At 39.4% G+C, this 27387-nt stretch overlaps 1 protein-coding gene across 1 annotated transcript in view; it reads right to left on the bottom strand.

Annotated features, from left to right (window-relative positions):
* LOC124555988 (KICSTOR complex protein SZT2-like) overlaps positions 1–27387 on the bottom strand; it is a 211179-nt gene that overhangs the window by 87848 nt on the left and 95944 nt on the right. Inside the window, exons 11-13 of the mRNA XM_047130033.1 lie at positions 22154–22298; positions 7839–8085; positions 2111–2380 (exon numbers count right to left, since the gene is read on the bottom strand). Coding sequence (XP_046985989.1) covers positions 2111–2380; positions 7839–8085; positions 22154–22298 — 662 coding nt within the window. The remainder of the gene's footprint in view (positions 1–2110; positions 2381–7838; positions 8086–22153; positions 22299–27387) is intronic.

Genomic DNA, 27387 nt, shown 5'->3' with positions numbered 1-27387 from the left:
ATGGCATACTAAAGAAAGGTTACAGGAAATACTTTCAACAGTCACTTTAAATAGTCCAACTTTAGTCTTACACAAGAACAAATGACTTTTTAACATTCTAGCCACTGGATAGTGAACCTGCTTTCTGCCATATTGCAAATGGCACCAGAATTAGAAGTTTTAAAGGGGATTTTTTTTTCTGATCACTCTTCTTGTGAATAAATAAATACGAACTGTCTACCAATGTTGATTATCTGGTACCTACTTCCAACAGATTCCTTCTATGCATAATTTTATAGAAAAACTATAGCATCCTTGAAGTGAATAATTATGATACCCTCTAATATGATGCACAGCAAAATTTCATAAAACTTCTGCGATCTGCAGGTCAAGAACATAGTTTGTTAAGCCAGAGACTGTCTCTTTTAGTGTCATAGTTATGTACAACATACTATAAACTATCCTTCTCAAGAAAATTCCAGAACAGCTGAAATAAAGACTGGAACCCTCATATTAGTCGGGAGCACAGTTTAACACTATGCTATGGAAAAGATATGTTTTTCATAGAATAACATGGAAGCTTATAGGAGGACAGATGTGGAGACTTTTAGAAAGAAGACATGAGGCAATAACACAGTATGAAGTCCCAAAATAACCAAAACTGGCCATGATGAAATTTAAATTAACAGCGCAATGCAAAAGGTGTGACTATAAAACCTTGGAATCTAAAAAAGGCATAGAAGACACTTGATAAGACAGAAATAAGAATTGGAAAAATGGGAGGGTAAGTTAACAACCAAGGTAGCAAATAAAACAAATGCTAGAGTTGAAGACAAATACAGAAACAGAAAAAAACACAAGCCAAGAAATTTAAAACCAAAGTGGGAAGGGAGAGTGTTGGGATGAGTAGACAGAAACAATGTTGAGAGTGAAAAAAATATTAAGAGTCCACGGGGTGAATTTAAAAAAGATGGAAATAAAAGAGTGAAAAACTACACAGTTTGAACTATCCAGCTGTTCCCCATCTATCATACAGAGCAGACCTCTTCTGAACCAGTCATTAATTTTGTAGGTATTTATACCACTTTTTTCATGCAAATGTTTTACTGACAAAGCAGGTAAAAAATGGATACAGACACGCTGTCAGCAGTATACAGAATATTGTACAAGCTTTCAAACTCAAGGTTTCTTTCTACTGAGTTTCTATTTTTTGATGCTTCACTGCCAAATACAACATTTCATGTACAATAGCCAAATGTTATACAGCCCCCTCTGAAAATTATTACAATAAAGCTAGAGATTTAATTCAAAAATTTGAGACTCAATCTAAGAGCTACAAACTGTACACTATATTTCTGGCCAACTATAAAACATGAAAATATTCTTTACAAGCATAATCTACATTGTATATAACCTCACACAGAGCATCATAAACAGAATTTATAGAGACAACAAATGTATACGAAAAATTATCTCTGCTTCACTAAAAGATTGTTCATTTTTTATTAAACACTTTCTAATAAGGTGCTCTGACTCTTTTACATTTTGAACAACACAAATCTGGCACAGAAGCTAAAAATAAAACATATATATATATATAATGTAAAAAAAACAATACTGAAATTCCTGAATCTTTCACTTTGCACAGTAGTATGTGCTGTTGTTAAATTTCCAGACAAATTAAAACTGTGTGGATGACTGGGATTCAAACCTGGACTCTCGCCTTTTGCAGGCAATTGCTGTTGCCAAATGAGCTATGCAAACATAGCTGATTACTTGCCTTTTCACAGTTTCATTTCTGCCAGAAATTCTCCCCTTCTTTCTAAATTTAAATGTGGTCTCTAGCATGCTTTGCTGCAAGGAGTATTGACAGGATCTTAACTGTGAAGGTAGTTGTGAGTCATGTCTCAATATTAACAGCATTTCCTACAAAAGACAAAGGTTCAGATACAAGTCCCAGTCCAAAACACAGTTTTAACGTTTATTAGTAGTGAACCATGGCTAATAACTTATATTTTTAATTAACCATTATAATGCTCTGCACTGACAAACCTTTGCCACTAAAACAATATGTATTTGCCACCAACCGTAAATGTTATCTTTAAGGTAAATGATTAATTTCGTGACTCACCCTGGGATGAGCTTAACATACGCTTGATTCTCAATCAGCACAAAGGTGCTCCAGTCTTTGAGAAGAGCGTAAAGTGCTGCAGCGGCCTGACGACACTGAATGACCTGAAAGCGACCACTTGTATTTGCCAGATGCAGGTGTTTTGGCAATGGATGGTCATGTTGCAATATCAAACTAACAGTTCTTGTATACAGCCACTTATGCCATGAATTTGGATCCATCAAAACAATCTGTCGCCAGTACTGCCAAAACTGTGGGCTAGTCATATCACTGAAAAAAAAAAAAAAAAGAATATAATGATCAGTATGAAGCAGGCAACTTTAGATAAATTTATACTAATAAATTTCAATCACCTGAATGCTCCTCATTAGCAGATAAAATGAAGCTAAGAATAAAGTCTAAAATTTAATCTAGCAACTAAAAGCCAATTTTATCTCAGCATCCCACTAGACTAATCTATGTACAAAAATTTCAATTTTGAATATTGTTATGTAAAATTCCAAATAGAACACAACAGATCTACATTCTATCAGTGCTAAGCACATGGTGAAAGTTTTCAAAATAAACCTTCTTATGCTCCCCACCCCCCCCCCCCCCCCAAAAAAAAAAGGAAAAAAAAAATTATACTCCAAGGTTGAATGTTAAGATGCCTCATAGGCCATTTGCAATGTCATTCTGCTCATTGCATTTCTATAAAGGGTTGATCTTTTCTGATGATAACTAACATCAACATAATTAAGTAACAATATTTCCAATAAAATATTCTCTATTTATTCAGATTCCTTTCCACAAAGGATAGCTACATAAAATAATGTCAAAGACGTGCCTGACAATGTGATGTTTTTACAATGTTGTTTACCTCTCTGTTACTTTAGAAATGAGAACAATGCCAACCAATATATGATGCCAAATCCTGGTAATTCTACATAGTATCTACCTCGGTAAGTAAATAATCACTTCACTTTCCTCTGGTTTTTCACACAAACATTGCAGCAGTGGACCCTTCAAATAATGTTCTCATTTTTTTAATCCATTCATTAAGGGGACTATCTTTACATATTCTTGCAAGTGTGCTGGTATCTGTACTCATCATCCATGGCTTATAAGTTCCTTTTGAGGCTAATAAAACATGGAAGGTTCTCTCTAATACCAAAAACTCTCAAAAATCCAGGACTGCTCAAAGGGAATCTTCACTCTAAGTAAACCCGCCACAATTAAGTTTCAGTAGGTGCCCAAAATTGCAGGTTTATCCTCAGTACACTTTCTCTTCTTTACACATTCTTTAATCTGAACTTACGAGTGCTTTAAAGAGGTTTCTCAAGATAAAGGTGAAAAAGTCAACACACTTTCTCTCTGCAAATTATTATATTCCAGCATCATACATAGTGGCTGCCGAGATATTCAGCCACCTAAATTTTAAATGTTGACAACATGAAAGACAAGGCTTGAATAAGTATTTGATGCTAATATATAAATATGGCAATCATTCAATATAAAACACTATGACTGGATCCCATTACCATCTTCATACAGCTATACGAGACAGGGAGCACTCAATAGCTCTTAACACTTTGCCATCCAGCGACACCAAAGTGGTGTCGCACTCTGCCATCCGCACGTCTCGTACAAATTTATTCGCTTGGTGCAGGCAGTGTTAATACAGATTACTTGGCTTGTCATAGGCCATTCTTGACATTATCGGGAGATTATACAGGGTTATTACAAATGATTGAAGCGATTTCACAGCTCTACAATAACTTTATTATTTGAGATATTTTCACAATGCTTTGCACACACATACAAAAACTCAAAAAGTTTTTTTAGGCATTCACAAATGTTCGATATGTGCCCCTTTAGTGATTCGGCAGACATCAAGCCGATAATCAAGTTCCTCCCACACTCGGTGCAACATGTCCCCATCAATGATTTCGAAAGCATCGTTGATGCGAGCTCGCAGTTCTGGCACGTTTCTTGGTAGAGGAGGTTTAAACACTGAATCTTTCACATAACCCCACAGAAAGAAATCGCATGGGGTTAAGTCGGGAGAGCGTGGAGGCCATGACATGAATTGCTGATCAGATCTCCACCACGACCGATCCATCGGTTTTCCAATCTCCTGTTTAAGAAATGCCGAACATCATGATGGAAGTGCGGTGGAGCACCATCCTGTTGAAAGATGAAGTCGGCGCTGTCGGTCTCCAGTTGTGGCATGAGCCAATTTTCCAGCATGTCCAGATACACGTGTCCTGTACCGTTTTTTTCACAGAAGAAAAAGGGGCCGTAAACTTTAAACCGTGAGATTGCACAAAACACGTTAACTTTTGGTGAATTGCGAATTTGCTGCACGAATGCGTGAGGATTCTCTACCGCCCAGATTCGCACATTGTGTCTGTTCACTTCACCATTAAGAAAAAATGTTGCTTCATCACTGAAAACAAGTTTCGCACTGAACGCATCCTCTTCCATGAGCTGTTGCAACCGCGCCGAAAATTCATAGCATTTGACTTTGTCATCGGGTGTCAGGGCTTGTAGCAATTGTAAACGGTAAGGCTTCTGCTTTAGCCTTTTCCGTAAGATTTTCCAAACCGTCGGCTGTGGTACGTTTAGCTCCCTGCTTGCTTTATTCGTCGACTTCCGCAGGCTACGCGTGAAACTTGCCCGCACGCGTTCAACTGTTTCTCCGCTCACTGCAGGCCGACCCGTTGATTTCCTCTTACAGAGGCATCCAGAAGCTCTAAACTGTGCCTACCATCGCCGAATGGAGTTAGCAGTTGGTGGATCTTTGTTGAACTTCGTCCTGAAGTGTCGTTGCACTGTTATGAGTGACTGATGTGAGTGCATTTCAAGCACGACATACGCTTTCTCGGCTCCTGTCACCATTTTGTCTCACTGCGCTCTCGAGCACTCTGGCAGCAGAAACCTGAAGTGCGGCTTCAGCCGAACAAAACTTTATGAGTTTTTCTACGTATCTGTAGTGTGTTGTGACCATATGTCAATGAATGGAGCTACAGTGAATTTATGAAATCGCTTCAATCATTTGTAATAGCCCTGTACATTGTTAAGTTTTACGAATCTCCTCACTAGTTCTCATAAGTTCTCAACCCTGTTCCCCTACTTCCCTGAAATTTCGAATATATACATACATAAATAAATACAAAATTTGTTTGTTTCATATATTTGTTTATTTGCATTGTCTTTAGTACCTAGTATTTCTCTTTCATATGATATGCAGCAAAACAGTCTCCAAGATGCAACGCAACTCCACAAGACTTGCACATTAAGTTTGTTTGTTGTTCTTTTTCTGTTTTTGGAACATACATGGCAGTTTCTTTGTTTTCGTTTATTCGTTTTGGAAATAAGTATTAGTTCGTGTTGCTTTATGTGACTGGAAAGTCTGTCAACCGGATCATGATGAGACATATGTGATGTAGTGGCTACCTCCAAGTTTTTCTCAGAAGCAGCAACACGGTCTTTTATTCACAAATCAGACATGTACAGAATGAATGAAATAATGTGCAATTAAAGGGGTACATGCAAACCTTTATTTGACCATTTTATAGTTTTTATGTATATAAGGTAATAACTCAAATATCGGTCTGCCCGATCCACTCCTTTTATGTATTTGTTGTAGTCTAATATACTTTCAGGTTTTTTATTGTGTAACTGGTTTTTCTACATTTTCTTTGGGTGTCATTCAAAGTGGCATTATGTACTGTAGAGATCATTCATATCATTTTAGTTTTCGGAGCTCTCCATACCTGAGCAAGTACTTCACCTTTCCGTTGATGACAAGCTTCAAACACATTGACTTTTGTGCGTTTTAATTTTCCTGGAAATCCTCTATTTTGTCATATCATTCCACAAACTCGAATTTTCTTTTCAAGTAACTTCTCTGCAAGTTCTACACTGTTATAATACCTATCCATGTAGAGGTGATGCCACTTTCCATCAGAAGGTGTCAATAGTTCCATCACTATTTTTGCTGAAGGCTGTCCAGCACTGGAATATATCTTGAATGAGGAAATGTATCCTGTAGTCGAATCACGCAGCATGCGAATGAGTATGCTGTAGTTCGTAATTTTCGACGGATTGTAAACTTTAAAATTTAACCATCCATGTCACAGTATCATTCCTTCATCAATTGAGATGTTCTGACTTACATTAAAAGATTCTTTAAACTTTTTGCAAAAATAATCAATTACGAATTGCACTTTGAAAAGCTGGTCAGCATTATCCAGTTTATTGTTGTTGTTGGAAGAACGTAAAAATGATAATATTTGTCTGAAACGGTTGTGGGACATCATTTTGCGAAATATCGGCATGTCTATCAACAGATTCATTGACCAATAATCATCAATCCTTGCTTTTTTCACAGTTCCCATAAAGATAGCAAGCCCAAACCATTTTCTAAATTCGGGTCCCGTAACGTCAACAAATTTGGCATTTTTTAATCTGGTTTCTTTCTATTGCAATTTTGACTGTAGTACTTGTTGATTTCGTTGCTAATATATTCAAATAGATCATTCCCAATACATAATTCTACGATATCCTCAATGCTCTGTGTATCTTTGGGAAATATATTTGCACCCGGGGATCCTTCAAATGTATTATTGGTCCTCGGTAAATCAATTCTGACCACTGTGCACTGTCTTCTTCATCCAAATCAGTTGGCAACCGTAGCATTCGTCAAATTCTTCTTGGACATATTTCACTATCTTCCTACAATTCTGCTTCACTTTCATTTTTTTTATACCCAATGTCTTCTTCCCAATTGGCCAAGTCATCCAGAACATCAGACAAGATGTCCGCACATTCATCATAAATAATCATATCATCTCTTTCGTTTGCCATTATGAAAGGGCACAAGTACTTATAAAAACAAAAAACTTGTTGACGTGTGTAACTTATTGGTACCTAAACAAAACACCAACAAAATGCAAAAGATACTAACGTTCTGTCGCCGGCCACTGCGCGATACTATGCTCACAACACCACTGTGGTGTCGCCGGCTGTTGACTGCTATTTCGTGCACAACACCACTGTCGTGTCGACAGACGATATAGTGTTAATTGCTCTCACAAGACCCATAACATCCCAATGTGAAGGGCATTACTGAACAATTCCCTCTCCACAGTTTCTTCCTTTGCATATACCACAGGTGAAAAATCAGTGCAGCACACCAGTACTGACCATTCCAGTCCCACAAAAGGTCATATATATAACATCATGGTTAGAGTATTTTGTGAGACCATTTACCAAAAATAGCTACAATGTTAACAGTGTACACAACTTTATGTAGGTACTACACTGACTCACCATCAGTGACAACAAATTTTCCATGTTTATTTATTTATTCATTTAAGTTTTCCTGGAATTATCCACAGATACACACCACAGTAGTTTCTGCTTATGTACTACAGGCTATAGTCCCTCCATTATGAAATATATGTCAACAAATGACACACTACCCCAACCCTTCACCCATTATAATTATTGGTTTACTATTTTTCTCCGTTCCTTTCTTCTTCTTCTTCTTCTTCTTCTGAGCAACAAACCTGCAATGCTAATTTAGATTTTATTACGCCTCTCCTTTTTTTCTGTCCCGATTTCACTGTTGCTGCTGCACCTTCCAAATGAAATTTGTATCAACTCCCTCTACTTTTAGTTAATCTTAGATAAAACTAATACATAGGGCTACATTCTGCAAGTAATAGCATGCACTTCTTACCTAGAAGTTAAAGAAGGGCTGCACGAATTCGGTGGAAGATAAAATACAGGCATACCACTGCGTATGCTCTCAGGCACTACATATGCAGTAGAATTACTGAGGAAAGTGTTAAGATGAACTAATATTTGATCAGACACTCCCAAACTTTTGAACGTGGCCCAAAATCTTGATACTACAGCTTGTCGATATGGAGATTTAAACTCCTTCTTAACAAGGCATGTGACATCATGTAGGAATTCATATGGTGCTGCAACAGAAAAATGAAAATAAAGATAATTGAGGTGCTTTGTACAGTTTATCACCATGTAACATCTACGAGGGTCGTTCAATAAGTAATGACCCACTTTTTTTTTTCCTCAGACCATATTTATTAAGAGACAGAATTTGATGACAATATAAATCAACATGTCTTGTCCTTGTCTTATTTTTCTACATAGTCTCCATCAAGATCTGTGGCCGTACGCCAACGTAAAAGAGAATGTATTCCGTGTTGGTGAAAGCTCTTGTCCTGTAGGCATAGCCATGTTTTCACTGCATGACTGACACTCTCATCATCTTCAAAGTGTGTTCCCCGTAGAGAATCTTTAAGTAGCCCAAAGAGATGGAAGTCCACGGGTGCCAGGTCTGGACTGTAGAGTGGATGAAGCAATGATGTCCAACCCCTTTTAGCGATGTATTCCCGGGTTCTCAGACTTGTGTGTGGGTGTGCATTATCATGTTGGAGCAAGATTTCTGCTGGATTCTTGTCCAATTGAACATGTCGGAAATGGTTCTCGAGTTTATTCTGAGTCTTCGTGTATGTCTCGTAACTGATGGTTGACCCTCTTGGCATCCACGAGAATGATGCCATCACAATCCCAGAAGACTGTCACCATGACTTTTCTGGCAGAGGGGGTTATCTTGAATTTCTTCTTTTGTCATGAATGAGGACAATGCCACTCCATGGACTACCTTTTTGTTTCTGGCACAAAGTGGTGCATCCAGCTTTCGTCTCCTGTAATGATCCATGACAGAAAGGCCTCGCTGTCGGTCTCAAAATGTTCCAGCAATTCAGATGAAATGGCCTTTCCTTGAATCTTGTGGTCTGCTGTGAGCATTCATGGAACCCATCGTGAACACCTCTTTGAACATCCGAGAGTCTCTATCATTGCAGATGCACTTCCAATGCTGACTAACAACTGTAGAGCCATTTGTCGAGTTGTGATGTGCTGGTCGGCACATATAATGGCATCCGCACAATTCAGCATGTCTAGAACAGTGTCTGTGACAGGACGTCCCGAGCACAGCTGATCATGGAGCTCTGTTTCTGCATTTCCTAAGGCTGTAACTTTCTTTACCCATTGCCGAACTGTAGTCCTATCAACTGCAGCATTGCCATACACTTTACACAAACATTTATGGATGTTCACCACGGATTCTTTTTCTGCACACAAGAGTTCAATAACAGCATGCTGCTTGTAATGTGAGTCACATGTGTACGCCATTTTGACACTGTACTGCAGTTCTGCCATCTGCCAGAATAGTTCAAAACTTCACCGGTGCACAGAACAAACTTCAAATGTGAAGCACCAACAAGGAAGTTTGTCTATGCATATTAATGGCTTTTTTAAAAAATATGGGAGCACTACTAATTGAGCGACCCTTGTAAATTTCCAATATAGTAAATAATATAAAAGAAAATTTAAAACTAGCAACAGAAAGTATGGTAAAATATTTATAGGTGGAAACTACACAAATTGTGTCTTGTTCCACGAATATATTTATTGCTAATTGAAGACCAGATAGTAATAAATATGTATCAGTGGAACAGAATGCAATTTCTTTGTTTTTCATGCTTAAGTATGAGATCGTTCTATCAATAAACAACAGAAGACTCCATTAATATGATCATGTGTGTTTGTTATTTTAGAACTTAAAAACACTCATCGCCCCATAGCCATTATTTTAAACTTTGGCCAAATTAAAATGAGCAGTAACTGTGATGATCACATGATCCACATACACAGAACTTCAAAACCAGGACATATTTGTGGCCAAAAAGTAATAGAAATCACAAGAAGATTAAAAACAGAATTTCTTTCAAATATTATTATTACTTCAGGTACAGATAAACAACAACAGAACGTGTATTCTTTGAGTTATTTGACTAGTTTTGTTCATCAGATACAGCCATCCTTGGATATTTAATGATCTTGTGGCAACATGTTAGAGGTTTAAAGCATGACATGGTCCCATCATCAACTCAAGCTGGTGTGAGTTGGATCTCAGTATTTACTCTATAATTTTGGGAATTTTACATATGGCATCCCTGGTGAGAATATAATGGAAACATTGTAATGTGGTGGACAAACTGATCCTCCTCCCATTATTTCAAGTTTGCATATATTTCTCCATCTGGCTGCTGTGTGAGGTCGCAATGGAAAATTTACACCCCAGACTGTGTGAGGCTCGTGTGAGACTTTATAGTGATCGGAAAGTCACAGCCTTCTAATAGGAGAGCCATGTCTGTGACTGAGTAGGATGTCATCATTTTAATTGGGACGAAGTAATTTAGCATTTCGATAATTGTTGTTAGAGTTCATTCAAAATAATTTAGCCTGTAAATGCACAGTTGATATGGTACGGGAAGGGACAACAGTAGTGGTGAGGGCTCCATCATGAACAACCACTGCATGGTAGTGTACCACTATATGATAGTGTACGTGCAATTCAACAGCTGAAGTGCAAATCGCATTTACCGGTTATGTCAGGACGAACAATAATCTGATAAACGAAGATGTTCAATATCAATCATTTCTCGCCCAAAAAAAAAAAACATTATCAAAAGAATCAACAAGCAAAACAAGTCAAACCACACGCTGCAAGAACGATATCTCATTAAAAAAAAAGTGGTAAAGAATATAGCTTAATGAACAATGTCTCTTCCAACAATACTTATAATGTAAAATAAAGAATATGTGTCATATCAAAATAATATATAGCAGTCTCCTGACAACCTGTTTGTAAGTTTAACAGTGACTTGGACTCCCCACCCAGCCTGAGTATCGATACAGATAGCAGGTCAGAAATACCCGAGCTACGTACTCCAGCCACACCTTGCTCCCATATGAGGCACCGCCACAGCCGCAGCTTCAACCGTAAGCGTGTCATGTGAGGCTGTCCACTGACACAAGTGTGACTGTAAATACTGCAGACCCACATTAGCCAGTTAGCCTTGCTAATTCATTAGAACCTTAGATATGTGCCATGGTTAGTATAATGTTTAACCTTGCCTGTAATACATTTTTGATTCGGATTGCTCCCAAGACTGACTGTATATGCCTACAGTAACTTATACTATGCTCTGGACTTTGTTGTTGTTGTTCTTTTTTGCCTTCTGTTATATTTATGCTCTTTACTGCCAACCACTACATAGTCAAAAATTATGTCAGCCAATAACTGGATGCTGAACTATGAGATGGTTAGAGGAACATTAACACAGCAATTAACTGTTCAAGTACATGGCATATTTTGTTGTTCACAGCAGCAGCAGACAGGATGCAGAAGTTCATGGTGCAAGTGAAAATTTATGGAGTAATGGCAGATTTCCAGTTGGACACAGGCATAGCCATGTCTCTGATTAATGTGGACATGTATTGGCAACTAGTTGCAACTAGGCTCAAATTTAATCAGTGCGGTAAGCAACATGCACAATCCTACATGGTATCGGCTGCTGATTTGCAAGGCTTGGCACACCTGTGTGATGTTTCCTATAAACAGAATGGCATATTGTATGTGGAATCATCTCTTTGTTACATTCTTATGCATCTTGCCCCTGACAGAACAGACAGTGTGAGAGGCTTTACAGTCATCTGATCCAACTCTAAGCAACATTCTAAAAATTTACAAAGCTCATGAAGTAACAGCTTCTGCACACACGTTTCACGATACTTATGGTGTCAACTTCTTTAGTCGTCAATGTCATCGCCGTCATAGTAGTAGTAGCAGCAGCAGTAATCGGCAGTGGCAGGGTCATAGTCATAGTCTACAGTCAACTAATAATATCCAGTAACTGTCATCATCTGATTTACCGAGCACCTGTTTGTCGGTAGTCTGGTGACACAGGATTCAGTAGCTAGTGCAGCAGTTAGAGATCCACTGCCCTCATTTTTGGTAGACACATAAAAACAGAAGATATCATCATTGGTAGATTCACAAAAACAGAAGACCTCATCACTCACAGATGCACAGAAACAGAGGCACTTTGTTTGCTGTTGATGTGTCCCAAAGCAATCGGAAGCTCATACAACAGGCCCCTCCCTGACAACTTCAAAGCGTCCCAGAAAAGTTTGTGCCATCAAATTGTGTGCAGATTGTGGCCCGCAGCAGCAATGGAGTCACTGCCATTTCTGTGATAGCACCTGTTTTGCATGGCACAAACTGGGGCAGCTAGCAAGTGTCTGCCTGGGTTGGTCTATGACAACAAGAACAGCCATCAGTGCACTGCATGCACTGGTGTTCATAGCAGCAGCAGACAGGATGCAAAAGCTCATGATGCAGCTGAAGATTAATGGAGTAATGGCAGATTTCCAGTTGGAAACAGGCACAGCCATCTCTCTGATTAATGTGGATACGTATTGGCACATTGGGTCACCACAGCTGTGGTACCCTCAGTGCAGAGTACCAATGGCCAGTTGATCCTGTTGCGGGGTCAGATTGTAGTCCAAGCCAAGTATAAAATTGTAGCTCAGCAACTAAACCTGCTAGTTATCACTTCTTGGAAGACCACGAACCGTTTTCGCTTACACACTTTGGTACATTGTTGTTTCCACATTCAAACCAAGTGAATATAGTTTGAACTGTGATACCATACAAAGAACTTGATACCTTATGCGTGCAATATAAGCAACTCTTTGAACCTACAGTAGGTTGTGCAACAAGTTTCCTAGCCCATATATCCTTAATGAAATCAGCAGAGTGCAAGTATTGTAGGGCACATTGAGTGCTTATCACCATTTGTGATCAAGTTAAAGTGGAACTGGATAGATTGCAGAGCATCTGAGTAATATTCCCAGTATTGTCTAGCATTGGCCAATGCCACGGATCACAGATGATAATCCAAAGGGATCACTTAAAATTTATGATTTATTTTAAGTCTACCATTAATGCTCAAGTAAACATCAATATGTATCCAGTTGCTTGGCTAAAGGAATTGTTGGCAAAATTAGCAGGGTGTCACTATTTTTCAAATATAAATCTCATTGATGCCTACTTTCAACTGCCTGTAGATGATCAGAAAAAAAACAGTTTTTAATTATTAATACACTGCTTGGCATGTATCATTAAAATACATTGATATTTGGGGTTCCAAGCACTCCTGGGATGTTTCATAAATACTTTGAGCAACGCATCCAAAGTATCCTCAACTGTGTTAGTTATTTAGATGACTGGCTAATTACTGGGGCCACGTGGCAGCAGCATCTGCACAATCTATGGATGTTGTCTGAGCAGTTCCATGTCTGTGGTCTGTATTATTGCCTTGACAAATGTAGTTTCTTTGAGCAAAGGGTGAAGCACCTGGGGCAGATATTAAGTAAAGAAGGGCTCACACCCACACAGTATCAGGGGGACACAATCAGTAACTTACAAGCTTTGAAAGACCTCAATGAACTACAATCATTCCTAAGCAAAATAAATTATTATGCGAACTTTATTTTCAATGTGGCATAGACTTTCCATCTGCTTAATCAGTTGTATAAAAAAACTGCAGTTAAATTTATGTGGTCAGAGATTGTCTTGCCAGAAAGCTGAATTGCTACTTTAAAGGGCCTTAGTTCAGCCTCTTGTATAGCAAAACTCCATCCGTGAAACGCTTAATGCTTGCCACTGACGCATTGGATTGTTGCAGTGGTGAAGTGTTGTCCCACAAATACATTGACGGCACAAAACAGTCCATTGCATTTGCATCTAAAATATTAAATGTAGCACAGAGGAGGTTTTTCACAAATTTTGAAGGGGCTGTTTGCTATCATATACAGTGTCAAGAAGTTTCACATATATATCTACGTTATTAAGTTTCAGCTGATCACTGATCACAAGCCCGTCATTCTGTTATTCACTCCCCATTTAAAACTCTCTGATAAGACAGTGCAGCGGCTGCAACAGTAGGCGTTATTCCTGAGTAACTACACCTATGAGTTCCATTATCAGCCCACCATTCAGCACTTTCCCGTTTGCCATGTGGTCCAGATGCTGAGTTTGATAGGCACAAATCACTGTGTTTTGCCTTAGATCCAAATCAGTGGCACAGCCTAGATGAATTCCTAATTACAGAAACAGGCCATGATTGACTACTCTGCAGGGTGTTGTCTCTGTATGGCAGGGATGGCCAGGGCACCTGCCTAAGGACACCAGTCCAGCAATGTGCATCTGTTTTTCATTACGGTACATGATTAATGTCACTGATGATGTCACATTGTTAGCCCGGACAATTCTGAATGCTGGATGGTAGTTCCTCCCATGCTCCAGCCCACATACTGAAGCTCCTCCATATTTCACATTGGAGAATGTGTAGAATGAAGACAATACCAAGGCATCAAGTGTATTGGCCTTGTGTTGACACCATCACAGAACATACCGATCAGACCTGCCAAGTCTGTGCCAGCAAGCAGCCCCAGCACAGCATTTCATCTATGAGTACCCTTGGCAAAGAGCATATGTTGATTTCACCAAACCATTCTTGCGAGCAATGCAGTAACTAGGTTGTTGATGCCCTCTCTTAACTTTCCACATATGGTATGGATAGCTACCACTACCATAGCAGCTACCATCCGTGCCCTCTCTATCATATTTCCAATAGAAGGGCACCTTCATCCCTGATTTTTGACAATGACTCTCAGTTCATGGCATCTGTGTTTCAGGATTTTTGTCAGTGCAACAGCATTGAGCACATGACCACTGCTCCTTTCCATCCCGCATCCAATTTGGAAGCTGAGTGAATGTTAGGACCATCAGACTACAGAGGCACAAGATAATGATGACAACTGACTCTGAGGAAGTACTCACCAGCTTCCATGCCACTTACCAGTTCATCCCCGTAAATGGACGTAGCCCAACTGAAAATTTATGCAAGTGCAGATGCTGTACCCTATTCAATTTGCTGCACATGACTTGGTGTGTCCAGTGTCCATGCACACAGCTGTATTACTATATTGCCTCTACTGTCTGCGCTTGTATGTTTGGCCAGGATCCCAGGTGGACCACAGACATCATCATCCGCAATAGGGGGCACAAATGTTTGAGGTTGTGGCTGGCCAGGAGCTTCTAGTTGGGTATCAAAATCAGCACAGGTCACAATGAGATGTATCCCACCACCCTTTCCCACAGCTGCCATCTGGGCTACATCTACACAAATGTGCCCAGAACAAACGTGTCCAACACCTTGCCTGTTACCACTAAAATCTCCAACCTCATCTTAGGCATTGACAGGGAATCAACAGTGACAAGTGATGGAAGCCAATGGAGGTGGAACCACTACCACTCAATAACCCACTTCCAACTCCCACCAAAACCAACGACCCCAGATTTCACAATCGACGGAGGTGGAGTCACAGCTGGCACCCACACCCCAGCAGGCAGGACTAAATAGCACTCCAGAACCCATCAATCACCTGAAATCCTACAGACTGCACAGGCATCTGAGCTGGTTGACCACATCAAGGAACTAGCGTAAGAGCCTTTGGCAGGAATTCTGGTACCTCTCTTCCCCTTTCCCTCAATGATGTCGGCATAGGTTGGGCTGGCCCTATTTGCTGATTAAAGAGGGGAAGGTGTTTAGTACTTGTCAGTGATTCAGATTCCCAGCCCAGCCTGAGTATTGATATGGAGGACATGTCAGAGGTACCCAGTTGCATACTCCGGCCACAGCTGGCTACTACAAGAGGTACTGCCACAGCCACAGCTACAAGTGGACCCATCCACTGACAAGAGAGTGCCTGTAAATACTGTGGAACCTCAATTGCCAGTTAGTTTTGCTAGTTCATTGACATCATAGATGCGTCTTGTAGATTAATACACTGTTTGACCTTGCCTGTATTACATTTTTTATTCATACTGCTCCCTGAACATTTGTGTATGCTTATGATGACTTCTGCTATGCTCTGAACTTTACTTTGGGTTAGCGGAGAAGAAATAAAAACTTTGAGGTTTGCCGATGATTGTAATTCTGTCAGAGACAGCAAAGGACCTGGAAGAGCACTTGAACGGAATGGACAATGTCTTGAAAGGAGGATATAAGATGAACATCAACAAAAGCAAAATGAGGATAATGGAATGTAGTCGAATTAAATCGGGTGATGCTGCCGCAATTAGATTAGGAAATGACACTTAAAGTAGTAAAAGAGTTTTGGTATTTGGGGAGCAAAATAACTGACAATGGTCGAAGTAGAGAGGATATAAAATGTAGACTGGCAATGGCAAGGAAAGCGTTTCTGAAGAAGAGAAATTTGTTAACATCGAGTATAGATTTAAATGTCAGGAAGTCGCTTCTGAAAGTAGTTGTATGGAGTGTAGCCATGTATGAAAGTGAAACATGGACGATAAATAGTTTAGACAAGAAGAGAATAGAAGCTTTCGAAATCTGGTGCTACAAGAAGAATGCTGAAGATTAGATGGGTAGATCACATAACTAATGAGAAGGTATTGAATAGAATTGGAGAGAAGAGAAATTTATGGCACAACTTGACTAAAAGAAGGGATTGGTTGGTAGGGCATATTCTGAGGCATCAAGGGATCACCAATTTAGTATTGGAGGGCAGCGTGGAGGGTAAAAATCGTAGAGGGAGACCAAGGTATGAGTACACCGGGGGATGAAGAAGCTTGCACAGGATGGAGTAGCATGGAGAGCTGCATCAAACCAGTCTCTGGACTGAAGACCACAACAACAACAGCTGTTCACTTCATGAACTCTGCCATCGTTGACCTCTGGAAGCACATATTTGTTCCACTGGTCTCTGTGTTACTGCTAGTGTGAGTGACCAAACACTATGTTCTACTTACAGAGAGTTGGATGGAATATCAATATTATGTAAATAAAAAATTTTCTCCTGCTCCTTTGGCATCTTTTCTCAGGTAGTGAAGCCTTGGGAAGTTTTTGTTATGTTTTCCTTTCCCCTCTTCATTATCCTGCAACTATCTCCAGTACACATTTTAATGAGATTTCTGCTTTCCCATTCAACTCTTCCAGCATAAACTTAATGGCAGCTGGTTCTGAACAATCTTATTTGCACCTATGATGTAAGAAGAATGCACTGGCATGCTGTGTAGTAGAATGACAGCAATGAGACCACTCCAAGTGCACATGTCAATAGGCAACAGTCAACAGAGGTGACAGCCTTCAAACAAAGGGATGGAATCACCCAGAGTCAGGACAAAAACTTGTTTCTGTGCATAGACCAAGTACTTTTGTGCAAGCTCAATTTCCAAAATTTTTCTTCAAAATCTCCAACAAAAAGGATTCACCCTCCATTTGGGAAAATGACATACTGAGGAAGCATTTCTCACAATTTCTTTTGAATCTGCTGGTATGGAAAGGGGCCACACCTTCCTACTGTACGTGATGGAGAGCCAGACAGAGTGGAAAAGGAATTCTATTTATTCAATGTTTAAAAATTTTAATTTTTCAATTATTGTTCACTGTACATCATAGAAAGGCTTCTCTGTAGAGCCAGCATACCATCGGATATGACTGGATACTGTCACCTACCCATGCTCACTTCCCGTGAAAAGATTCTCACAGTAGGTACTGCTGATGAGGTGACAGCTCTGAGAGCATCACTTGGGAGGGATTCTCATCTAAAGCACCTCCAACAACCAATCAGAGGGACAGTAATGGTAATGTGGATGACACAGGGGAGACTGGCGAGCAGGCTGCAGGTCCAACTGCTCACACTCTTCTCAGTCAGCCCTTGTCCTATTTAGTCACACCATTCTGCTCCTCTTTAGGACACCATGTCCTCTGCCTGTCTGGCAGCAGTCTCCCGGTGACATAAATTCACTCTTCTGTACCCTTAGCGGTAGAATTATGGCAATAAAACCAAGTTATTTTCTCTGAACACACATGTATCATGTTCTTATTCACCTAATTACATTTCACACCTGGATGCCCATCTCCTGCTTACCACATCCACTCAATAGTCTTGAACACTACACTTAAACAATCTATTCCCTCTGTTGAGGCTATGGGGGTCTTGTAACTGGCAGTGTAAGTAAATTTGACCCTCTTAACTGCAGATCATCTACAGTGGTCTATGGTGTCAACCACTCCAACCAGAGGCTCTCCACGGATGTTACCCTGGCACAACAAAGGTTGACCAGCAATGGCAACCGTTGTTTGGCATCCCCTTGTCCCAAACCCAATAGGCACATATCCCTTGGCACCAACAAGGGGCTGCAACTGTGTGGGTAACTGACAAACCATGTACTTACAAACAGGCCTGAACTTATTGACTATGTCAGTATACAGACGGGGACTGGTAATCATGACTCCATCATAGCAATGATGGTTGTTAAGAAAGTCAATTCATCAAGAAGGCTTGGAGTGTTTTTATGCTCCAAAGAGCAGATAAGCAGTTGTTAGCATCCCACTTAAGACAGTAAATGGATATAATTTCCTCTAGAGAAGTGTGCACAGCACATGGTCTAGTGGTTAGCACTGTTGCCTCTGAATCACAGGGTCCCAGATTCGATTCCTGGCCACGTTGGGGATTTTCTCTGCCAAGGGACAGGGGATTGGAAATTTGTACGGGCACTGATTACTACACATTTGAGTGTCCCACAAACAAAATATCATCACCATCTAGAGAAGTATTTGCTGAGTAAGGATTAAGGATGGATAAGACCCACCATGGCTTAACAATTAAATTCAGTAAATGCGGAGAAAACGAGAGATTGCTGAACTCTCTGTTTAAAAAAGAATGCACAAATTTTGACAGGTAAGAATTAGTAGAAATTTGTGTGTCTATAAAAAGATCAATGCATGAAGCATACAACTTCCATCATTGTACGTAAGTAAAATTTTTGTCAAGAATAACAGAAAATTCTGGTCCTATGTAAAATCGCTAAGCAGGTCAAAGGCTTCTACTCAGTCACTCGTCAACAAGCCTGGTGTGGCAATAAAAGACTTCAAATGGGAAGCTGAAGTTTTAAATTTCACATTTAAAACCTCATCCACGCATTAGGATTGTGCAGAAATTCTAGTTTAAAACAAATAAGGCACCAGGTCTGGATGGCATCCAAATTGAGCTTTACAGAGAGAACTTTCCAGCACTGACCCCTTCACTAGTTTGTATTTATCATGAGTCTCTCACTTAGCAAAAGCTACATGTAAAAAGCACAGGTGACTTTCATATATTATAAGGGTAAAAGTGTAGATCCACCAAACTGCAAACCAATACCCTCCATGTCAGTTTGCAGCAGAATTTTTGAGAATATTTTAAGTCTGAAAGTAATAAATTTCCTCGAGGCAGAAAATATTTTGTCCACTTATGGGAACAGATTTAGAAAGCATTGCTCATGTGAAACTTAACTTGCCCTCTTCTCCTGGGAACCATGGATGAAGGGCTTCAGGCAGATACCATATCCACAGATTTATAAAACGCATTTGACACAATACCCCAGTGCATATTGTTAACAAATATGAAATAGCTTATCACATGTGTGAATGGCTTGAAGACTTTTTAAGTAACAGAACACAGTATGTTGTCCTGGATGGTGAGTGTTCATCACAGGCAAGAGTATCAACAGAAGTGCCCCAGGGAAGTGTGATAGTACCACTCTTGTTCTCCATAAACATAAACGATTGACAGATACAGTGAGCAGCAATCTGCGACTATTTGCTGATGATGCTGTAGTGTACAGGAAAGCACTGTTGGTGAATGAATGTAGGAGGATACAGAATGACAATACAGGATTTCTATTTGGTGCAATGAATGGCAGCTTGCTCTAAGCACAGAAAAATGTGAAGATAATGCAGATGTATAGAAAAAACAACCTTGTAGGTTTCAGATACAATATTAGCAATGTGCTACTTGACACATCATATCCATTAAATATCTTGGCATAATAATGCAAAGCAATATGAAATGTCCAAATGTGTGTGAATGCCTAAGGAACCAAACTGCTAAGGTCATTGGTCTCTAGAGTTACACAGTACTTAAATTAACTTATGTTGATACAACACACACACACACACACACACACACACACACCCATGTGCCCAAGGGAGGACTCGAATCTCCAGCGGGAAGGGCTGCGCAATCCATGACATGGCGCCTCAAACCATGTGGCCACTTCACGCGGCTAGTATTAAATGAAGCGAGCAAATAAGGTCAATTGTAGGGAAGTGAATGAGCAACTATCATTTATTGCCAGAATACTAGGAATGTGTAACTCATCTATAAAGAGACCATGTATAAAATACTTGTGTAGCCCCTTCTTGAGTACTGATCGAGTGTCCAGGATCCCCGCTAGGTTGGATTAAAGAAAGACATTGAAGTAATTCATCGATGTGGTGCTAATTTGTTGCCGGTAGGTTTGATCAATACATATGTATTACGGAAATGTTCCATTAACTCAAATGGGTACCTCTGGGGGAAAGACAATGTTCTTTGCATGAACACTATTGAGAAAGTTCTGAGAACTGGAATTTGCAACTGAGTACAAAACAATTCTACTTTGACCAATGCACATCTTACTCAAGGAACACAAAGAGAAGAGAAATTAGGGTTTGTAAGGAGGCATATTGACAGGTGTCTCTCTCTCTCATTCCAGTTATGAGGAGAACAGAAAAGGGAATGCCTAGCAGTGATACAAGGTACCCTCTGCCATGCACTATGTGGTGGCTTGTAATGTATATAGATGTAGATACAGATGTAGCAGAGGTGCTTAATATAGGACTGCACAGTGGGCAGAATGTGGATAACATTGGGTGACATTCCCTTCATGGTCCACACAACTGTAAAATTTGGAAGAATGGCAGTCACACCCAGAAGCAGGGACCAAATTTGAGTTAGCCAAAATGAGTGAGTAAAAACAGTCCAGAAGAAGCAAAGTAAGCAACCATAATAATAATAATGACCTACTGAGAAGGAAATTTATCAACGAGGGAGCCCCCCCCCCAACAGACCAAGTCAGAGGATCTCCATTTAACCTGCTGTATCCAAAGTCTTGGAATATATTGTTAACTGAATACTCAAGCAATTGAATCTATATGGTAAAGATGAATCCAGTTTTCATAATCTCCACAGCACAAATGCTGCACTTATTAAGATAATAGATGACCCAAAATATGCAAAAGTGAACAGTGGGGCAACAATATAGATATTACTAGGCTTCGATAGAGACTTGGATACTGTTGGTGGTGCAAATCCTCATCTAGTCATCCAGATTCATGTGCACCATAGGGTTCCTTAAATTGCTTACTGCCAATATCGTGATGATTGACATCGTACTTCATCCTTACACAATTTGAGGATGTGCTCCAGCTCTCATGATCACATAGTAGACTGGACACTAAACCCTTATCTTTCTTTGTTCTGCCTTCTCTCCAGCCCTCCCCAACTTTTCTCTCTCATCCATTACTGTTGTGGTTCACAGTCCTAGCCTACCAGTCTGTTAGCAAACCAAAGGATACTCTCCACATTTTGCAAAACCTCTTGAATGTGACAAGATGTACAGATGTGTGAACTTTCAAGTAGCACTGTAACACCACACAGAAGTGGCAAGCAGGTGGGTAGTAGACGCTCCTCAGCATACTACTCCATGACCAATACAGATACAAGGAACACAAGAGGTGAAAATATTGCCTTGGTCCCCCATTCATCAACAAAACTTAGTAATAATGCAATGAAAGGCATTGCCAAGCACTAACTGTATTATTAATAAAATTAAAATACAAAAAAGGTTAACATTATGTTCCACGAAGCCTTTTTTATACACAAGTTGATACATAGCAGCAAAAGTGAAGGTATTAAATAAGAGTTTCAAAAACATTGTACCATTTCAATGCAACTCTCTGTCATTTGTGACAGAGTATATTAAGAAACGAAATAAAATTATGTAAATCGTCTACATAATGAAACAGCATGCACCTCATCTTCATACAGTAATTAACATAAAAGACTAACAAAATATAAAGTAATAAAAAAGAGAAACAGAGACATATGAGACATAACAGTAGTATATGGTCTGACTAATTATGCAATGTGTTTAAGAAATGCACAATATTAAGAAAATGTTGTATTACAAAACAATGATTGTAAAACATACAAGGCAATTACCTTCAATGTTAATGCGATAATGTATAGGTGTGCTCGTAACTGGACTAATAGGCCACTGAGTAGTGAGGACGTACTCAAGATAAATATAGTTTTTCCATGGAAGAACAAGATGTATCTCCAAATGACTTTCACAGATGTTAATTGCCTAAAATTGAAAACAAAAATCAGAATTTAACATAAAAGGTAAGAATGGGAGTCTACTAACTTTTACATGAAACAGGACACAGAGCACACTTGGTTTAGTGTGTCTATAAACTCTAACAGTCTTGAGATGAACACTGATATTTTAGGTTGGTGCATAAGTTCATAGCATTTTTGTTTTGCACGCTATCCTGGTTTCTATAAGTTTATTTATTGATTGTCATTGTCTATTTGTAGTTCACTGTTGCTATTTCAGTTTACATACTTTCATTTGGAGATAATGAGAGGAGCTGTGGATGCTACAAAATGGAGTGCCCAGTTGAGAAATCTGAACATTTCCAACATATTCTTCTGTTTGAGTTCAATAGAGGGGTGACAGCAGCAGAGGCAGCCAGAAATATTTGCACCATATATGGGAATAACGCCACTGGAAAGAGCACAGCAAGAAAACAGGTTTCTCATTTTAAGGAGGATCATTTAGATATTAGTGACTCTCCACATTCAGGAAGACCTTTGGGATCTGATGAAAATCATTTAAACACATTAAGCCACAATGATCCACATCATGGTACTCAAGAACTAGCAAATTTGATAAACTGTGATCATTCCATCATTGTACGACATTTGCATGCAATGGGCAAGGTTCAAAAATCAGGTGTATGGGTACACATGGTCTTTTAAAAAAAAAAAAAAAATCTGGCGGTGGCCATATGCACATCTCTGCTTGCTCGTTATCAGTTGGCTTGTGAACAACATTCATCATTCCTATCCTGTATCACTACTGGTAATGAGAAAAGGTGTCTTTATGTTATTATAAGGGAAAGAAAGGAATCACTGAGCCCAAACAAAGCAGCAGGTTCCCCTACAAAGACCTGCAACATCCACAAAAGACAATGTTTTGCATCTGACGGAACAGCAATGTACTACAAATTGCTTCCCTGAGGTGTAACCATCACTGCTGACATTTACTGTCAACAACTGAGATGTCTTGCAGATGCAATCCAACAATAACGACCAGGAAGACTGCATGAAGTGATGCTATTCCACAATGCCCTCCCACATTCTGCTAGACTGACAAAAAACACTATATAGGAGTTGGGTTGGGAAGTCATTCTGCACCCACCTTATTCACTTCAACTTGCACTCTCAGATTTTCACCTTTTCTGATCTCTATCAAGCAACCTTCAAGGAACTTCCTTTCTGGATGAAAATATGCTATGAAGATGGCTTGACAAGTTCTTCAGCTGAACATCATTTGATTTCAACAGCTGTATAATCAAAAAGTTACCTCACCATTGGCACACTGTTGTAAATATACTGTTGATGACTGAAGTCTCTGTTACGTGCATCTGATGCGTTTTTTAAACTTATGGAAAAATGCTATGAAATTGTGCACCAACCCAATAGTTCCTATATTGGCATAATTCTTCCTGATCTGAACTGAAGATTTCAGTGTAATGAATCCAAATGTTCAGATCTAAACTGACCATTCTATGGATTTCAATGTATGGAATCCAAAGATATAATCATTTGACTATTTATTTGTTGCTGCTAAGGTTTGACAAAAGTAATGACAATGCTATGAATATTAATTTATCATAGATGGCTATGAATTTGTAAGAAAAGTATATGTTAACACAGTTGAAAGTTTTGAATCTTTGAGAATTAGAGGACAAACAAATAAGAAGAAGAAGAATGAAAATGCATTTTCAAAAGTGATAATTTTTGATAAATGAATAACCAAGCAGTGGCTACATTTTTCAGAAATAAATTCTTCATATAAAATGACAACACATACTACAATACAATGTCAAACATGTTTTCTACAATAATATCATTTTCACTAAAACACTATAACTGGATTACTTCCAAGTGTAAAGGAACCCCTCTTCAAGTCAACATTGCACCAAGTTAACATTACTTAACTAAAGAAAAGTTTTAATGTGAACATTTTGTCATGAAACTTAGTTTGAAGAGTTCCAAACTAAAGTCTAACGTAACTGTAAGTACATCTGACATACATCTTCAGTTTAAGGAGAAAATAAATGTACAATTGTACATACTTGTGGGACAAAAACTACCTGATAATAAGGTCAGAGCAGAGTAGGGGACATGAACTCGTGCAAAATTTTACAATAATCATAGATCAAAAATGCACAGTTGTGGCCATATAACGACAGGCAATCAGTGACAAATGTACACACACACACACACACACACACACACACACACACACACCTGTACACCTACAATGTGCCAGCTGGACACACAATGCCAGAATTGTAGATTGCAGTTCGACAGGTGGACTGGATGTGTGGGTTGTGTCGGATGGGGTGGGTAGAGGGAGAAAGGAGAAGGAAGCAGGAGGAGAAGTTGGCGATAGGTAGCTAGTGAGTCAGCGGGAGGCAGCAGGTGTCCAGGCTAGGGGCTAGGAATGTGGATGGGGAGTGGCAGGTGCACGAGCTTTCATTCGCCTGTACTGGGTAAAGCTTTGACTATTACATCAATTATTAAAAGTACTGTAAAGCCATTAAATTGTTAAGAAAGTAAGCTATACTGTAGAAAAACAACTGTAGTAAGATAGTCAACATGTGGTACAACAAGTTGCGATGTAAAGTTCAGTCATATTATATAAGGCAATCTGGAAGACTATTCTCAGGAACCACTGTGCCCAACCCACCTGTCCAGTCGTGTTACATAAGGCAATCTAGGAGGCCAGTCTCGAGGGGCCACCAGCCCAACCCATCTGTGGGTGAATACTATATGGTACCACATACTGATACCACCCCACAGGCATCACAGTTGGCAATGGAATTGCAAGTTTCTATCTGATGCCGATAGAAGTCATGCGGGATCTGGTGGACTCAATGGTGTACACCTGCTGAGACACACCTCCAATGGCTGATTACCACGTGCGCCCTTCGCTGTCGCAGTACAAGATGGTCGACAACAGCTGCTCAACCCACTTGCACTTGAATCCTCTTCATTATGATACCATCGTTCGTGTTTAGTACATTGAAACTCAGCCTAGTTGACATCGAGACAGTTGGACTCTATTTCTTGCTGCTTTATTTGTGATGGATCTTTGTATGCTTGGAGAAATACAAGTTAAGAAATCATCTGTTCATTGTGTTAACTTGTTCAGTACTCCTGTCCAGCTTTCCTATGAAGACAGTTTTCACGCCTCTGTAGCCCAGCTCTCCTTACCACTGTGTACGAAGGTGTACACAACAAACCTGGCAACAAGTACTCCTGTCTATGTGTGGCTGTCATCGAGTCTTCAAGTTGCCTTCTTCCTCTCCTGTCATCTTTTTGGCTTGGTTTTTGCCGTTTTTATTGTCATTAGTGCCCCTTTGTTTGCCTTGCTTGTGCTCTTTTTGTTCTAGGTTCCACAGTTCCTGCTTTTGCATCCCTTTTTACTCTTTCTGTGCTACTTTTCTTTTCAATGATTGTCTTTGTGCATTGCTTCGTTACTTTGGCTGCGAAGCCACAATTGCTTGCTGTGCCATCTGCAGCTGATATAACTCAGTTTATCCAGTTTCAGAGTTGACAAATGCCACAACTGCTTGAAGCGATGAATCGCTTCATGAAGGCGCAAATGACTTCACACATGACGACAGACCCAACGGCAGTGCCTGCATCGCCTGTGTATGTGCCGCTGTTTTGTGAGTTTGACCAGGCGACAGAAGACTGGACAGAGCACTTCTCACAGTTCCATGGGCACATTGCAGCGCATCATAAACAAGGTAGTGACAAACAATTTTATTTCTTGGCCACAGTGAGAGTGACCATTTATCGCTTGAGTGTCAAATTACTTCCTACATCCCGCCTTCAACTGGTTGAATATGAGACCCTATTTCAGATGCTTACAAAGTATCATGAGCACAGGGCTGAAGTGGCAGATGCACATTACAAATTCTTTAAGTTGCATAAACAACAAGGTCAGACATACCGTCAGTGGGCCTTCTCAGACAGTGTATATCCAAATATGACTGTGGCAAATACTACAATGATGCAATTATTCATGATGCCATTACGCACAGTGTAGCTGACTCTTGAGTTCGGGAACAGATTCTTACATACTCAGACTCCTCCTTGCGACAGGTTCTGCACATTCTAGACCAGGGATTCCCAAAGTGGTTAATATCGACCCCTTGGGGTCGATATCAGTTTCCTTGGGGTGACATAAATGAAAACTGATTTTGGGGGTCAATGAGGTCTACAAATCGATCCCTATTAAATTAACACAAGTTCTTATTTAACACTTTCAAGATAGGTAGGTACTGTATTGTTTATGTTGTGTTACGTGTACTAAGAATAATTAATATTTTTGTAGGAAATAGCATTGTTGTAGTAATGTAAAGTCTCAAGTTCTTACAAGATGAAAAACTCGGCAAGTCTGTGTGGACAAGTTTGTGCAAGATAATGAGTTAGAGCGTAAGTCTTTCAGGCGCGTTTTGACTTGCTCTTTATTTGACGCTTACGCGATTTAACACGAACGAATTCATGATCAAGTCCAAACATGTTCCCGATATTTTACTATTTAACGAGCTTGCACTTAGGTTGAAAGTTCATTTGCATTTTTAAATTTGTTGGAGCTAGAACGATAATAACTCATGTAAGTATTCATTTATTTCAAGAGATTACACAGTTATTACATAGCTAAATTAAGTGAAGTAAAGTGACTGAAAAAGTGGTAAACACAACATACAACATATTTTAAATAGGTAGGTATAAAAGTATTTGTAAAAATTACTTACACTTAAGTTGTTAAGTAGGTAGGTACCTAAACTTTGAAGTGTTCAGTTTGCTTTGGTTTTCGTTCTTATGCTGGTAGGTACCTACTTACCTAATACGAATTTTCTATACCTAATTACCTACTAAAGTTACTTACCTAATATAGGTATCCAAGTTTATCAATGAGTAAGTCAGTAATACCTAACAAGAATCCATTACCTGGGTGTGATAAAAATAAGATAGTGTGCAAATTTAACAGTTTATTATTGTTTTTTATTTAGGTAGTTTTTTATTTGCAGGATTACTGAGAGTTTTATTATGGCGGACACGAAAAAAAAAAAAATGCAGACAATACA

This window comes from Schistocerca americana, chromosome X (assembly GCF_021461395.2).
Source record: "Schistocerca americana isolate TAMUIC-IGC-003095 chromosome X, iqSchAmer2.1, whole genome shotgun sequence".
Taxonomy (NCBI): Eukaryota; Metazoa; Arthropoda; class Insecta; order Orthoptera; family Acrididae; genus Schistocerca; species Schistocerca americana.
The sequence above is the reverse complement of the archived record's forward strand: the minus strand, read 5'-3'. Positions and strand labels throughout refer to the sequence as shown.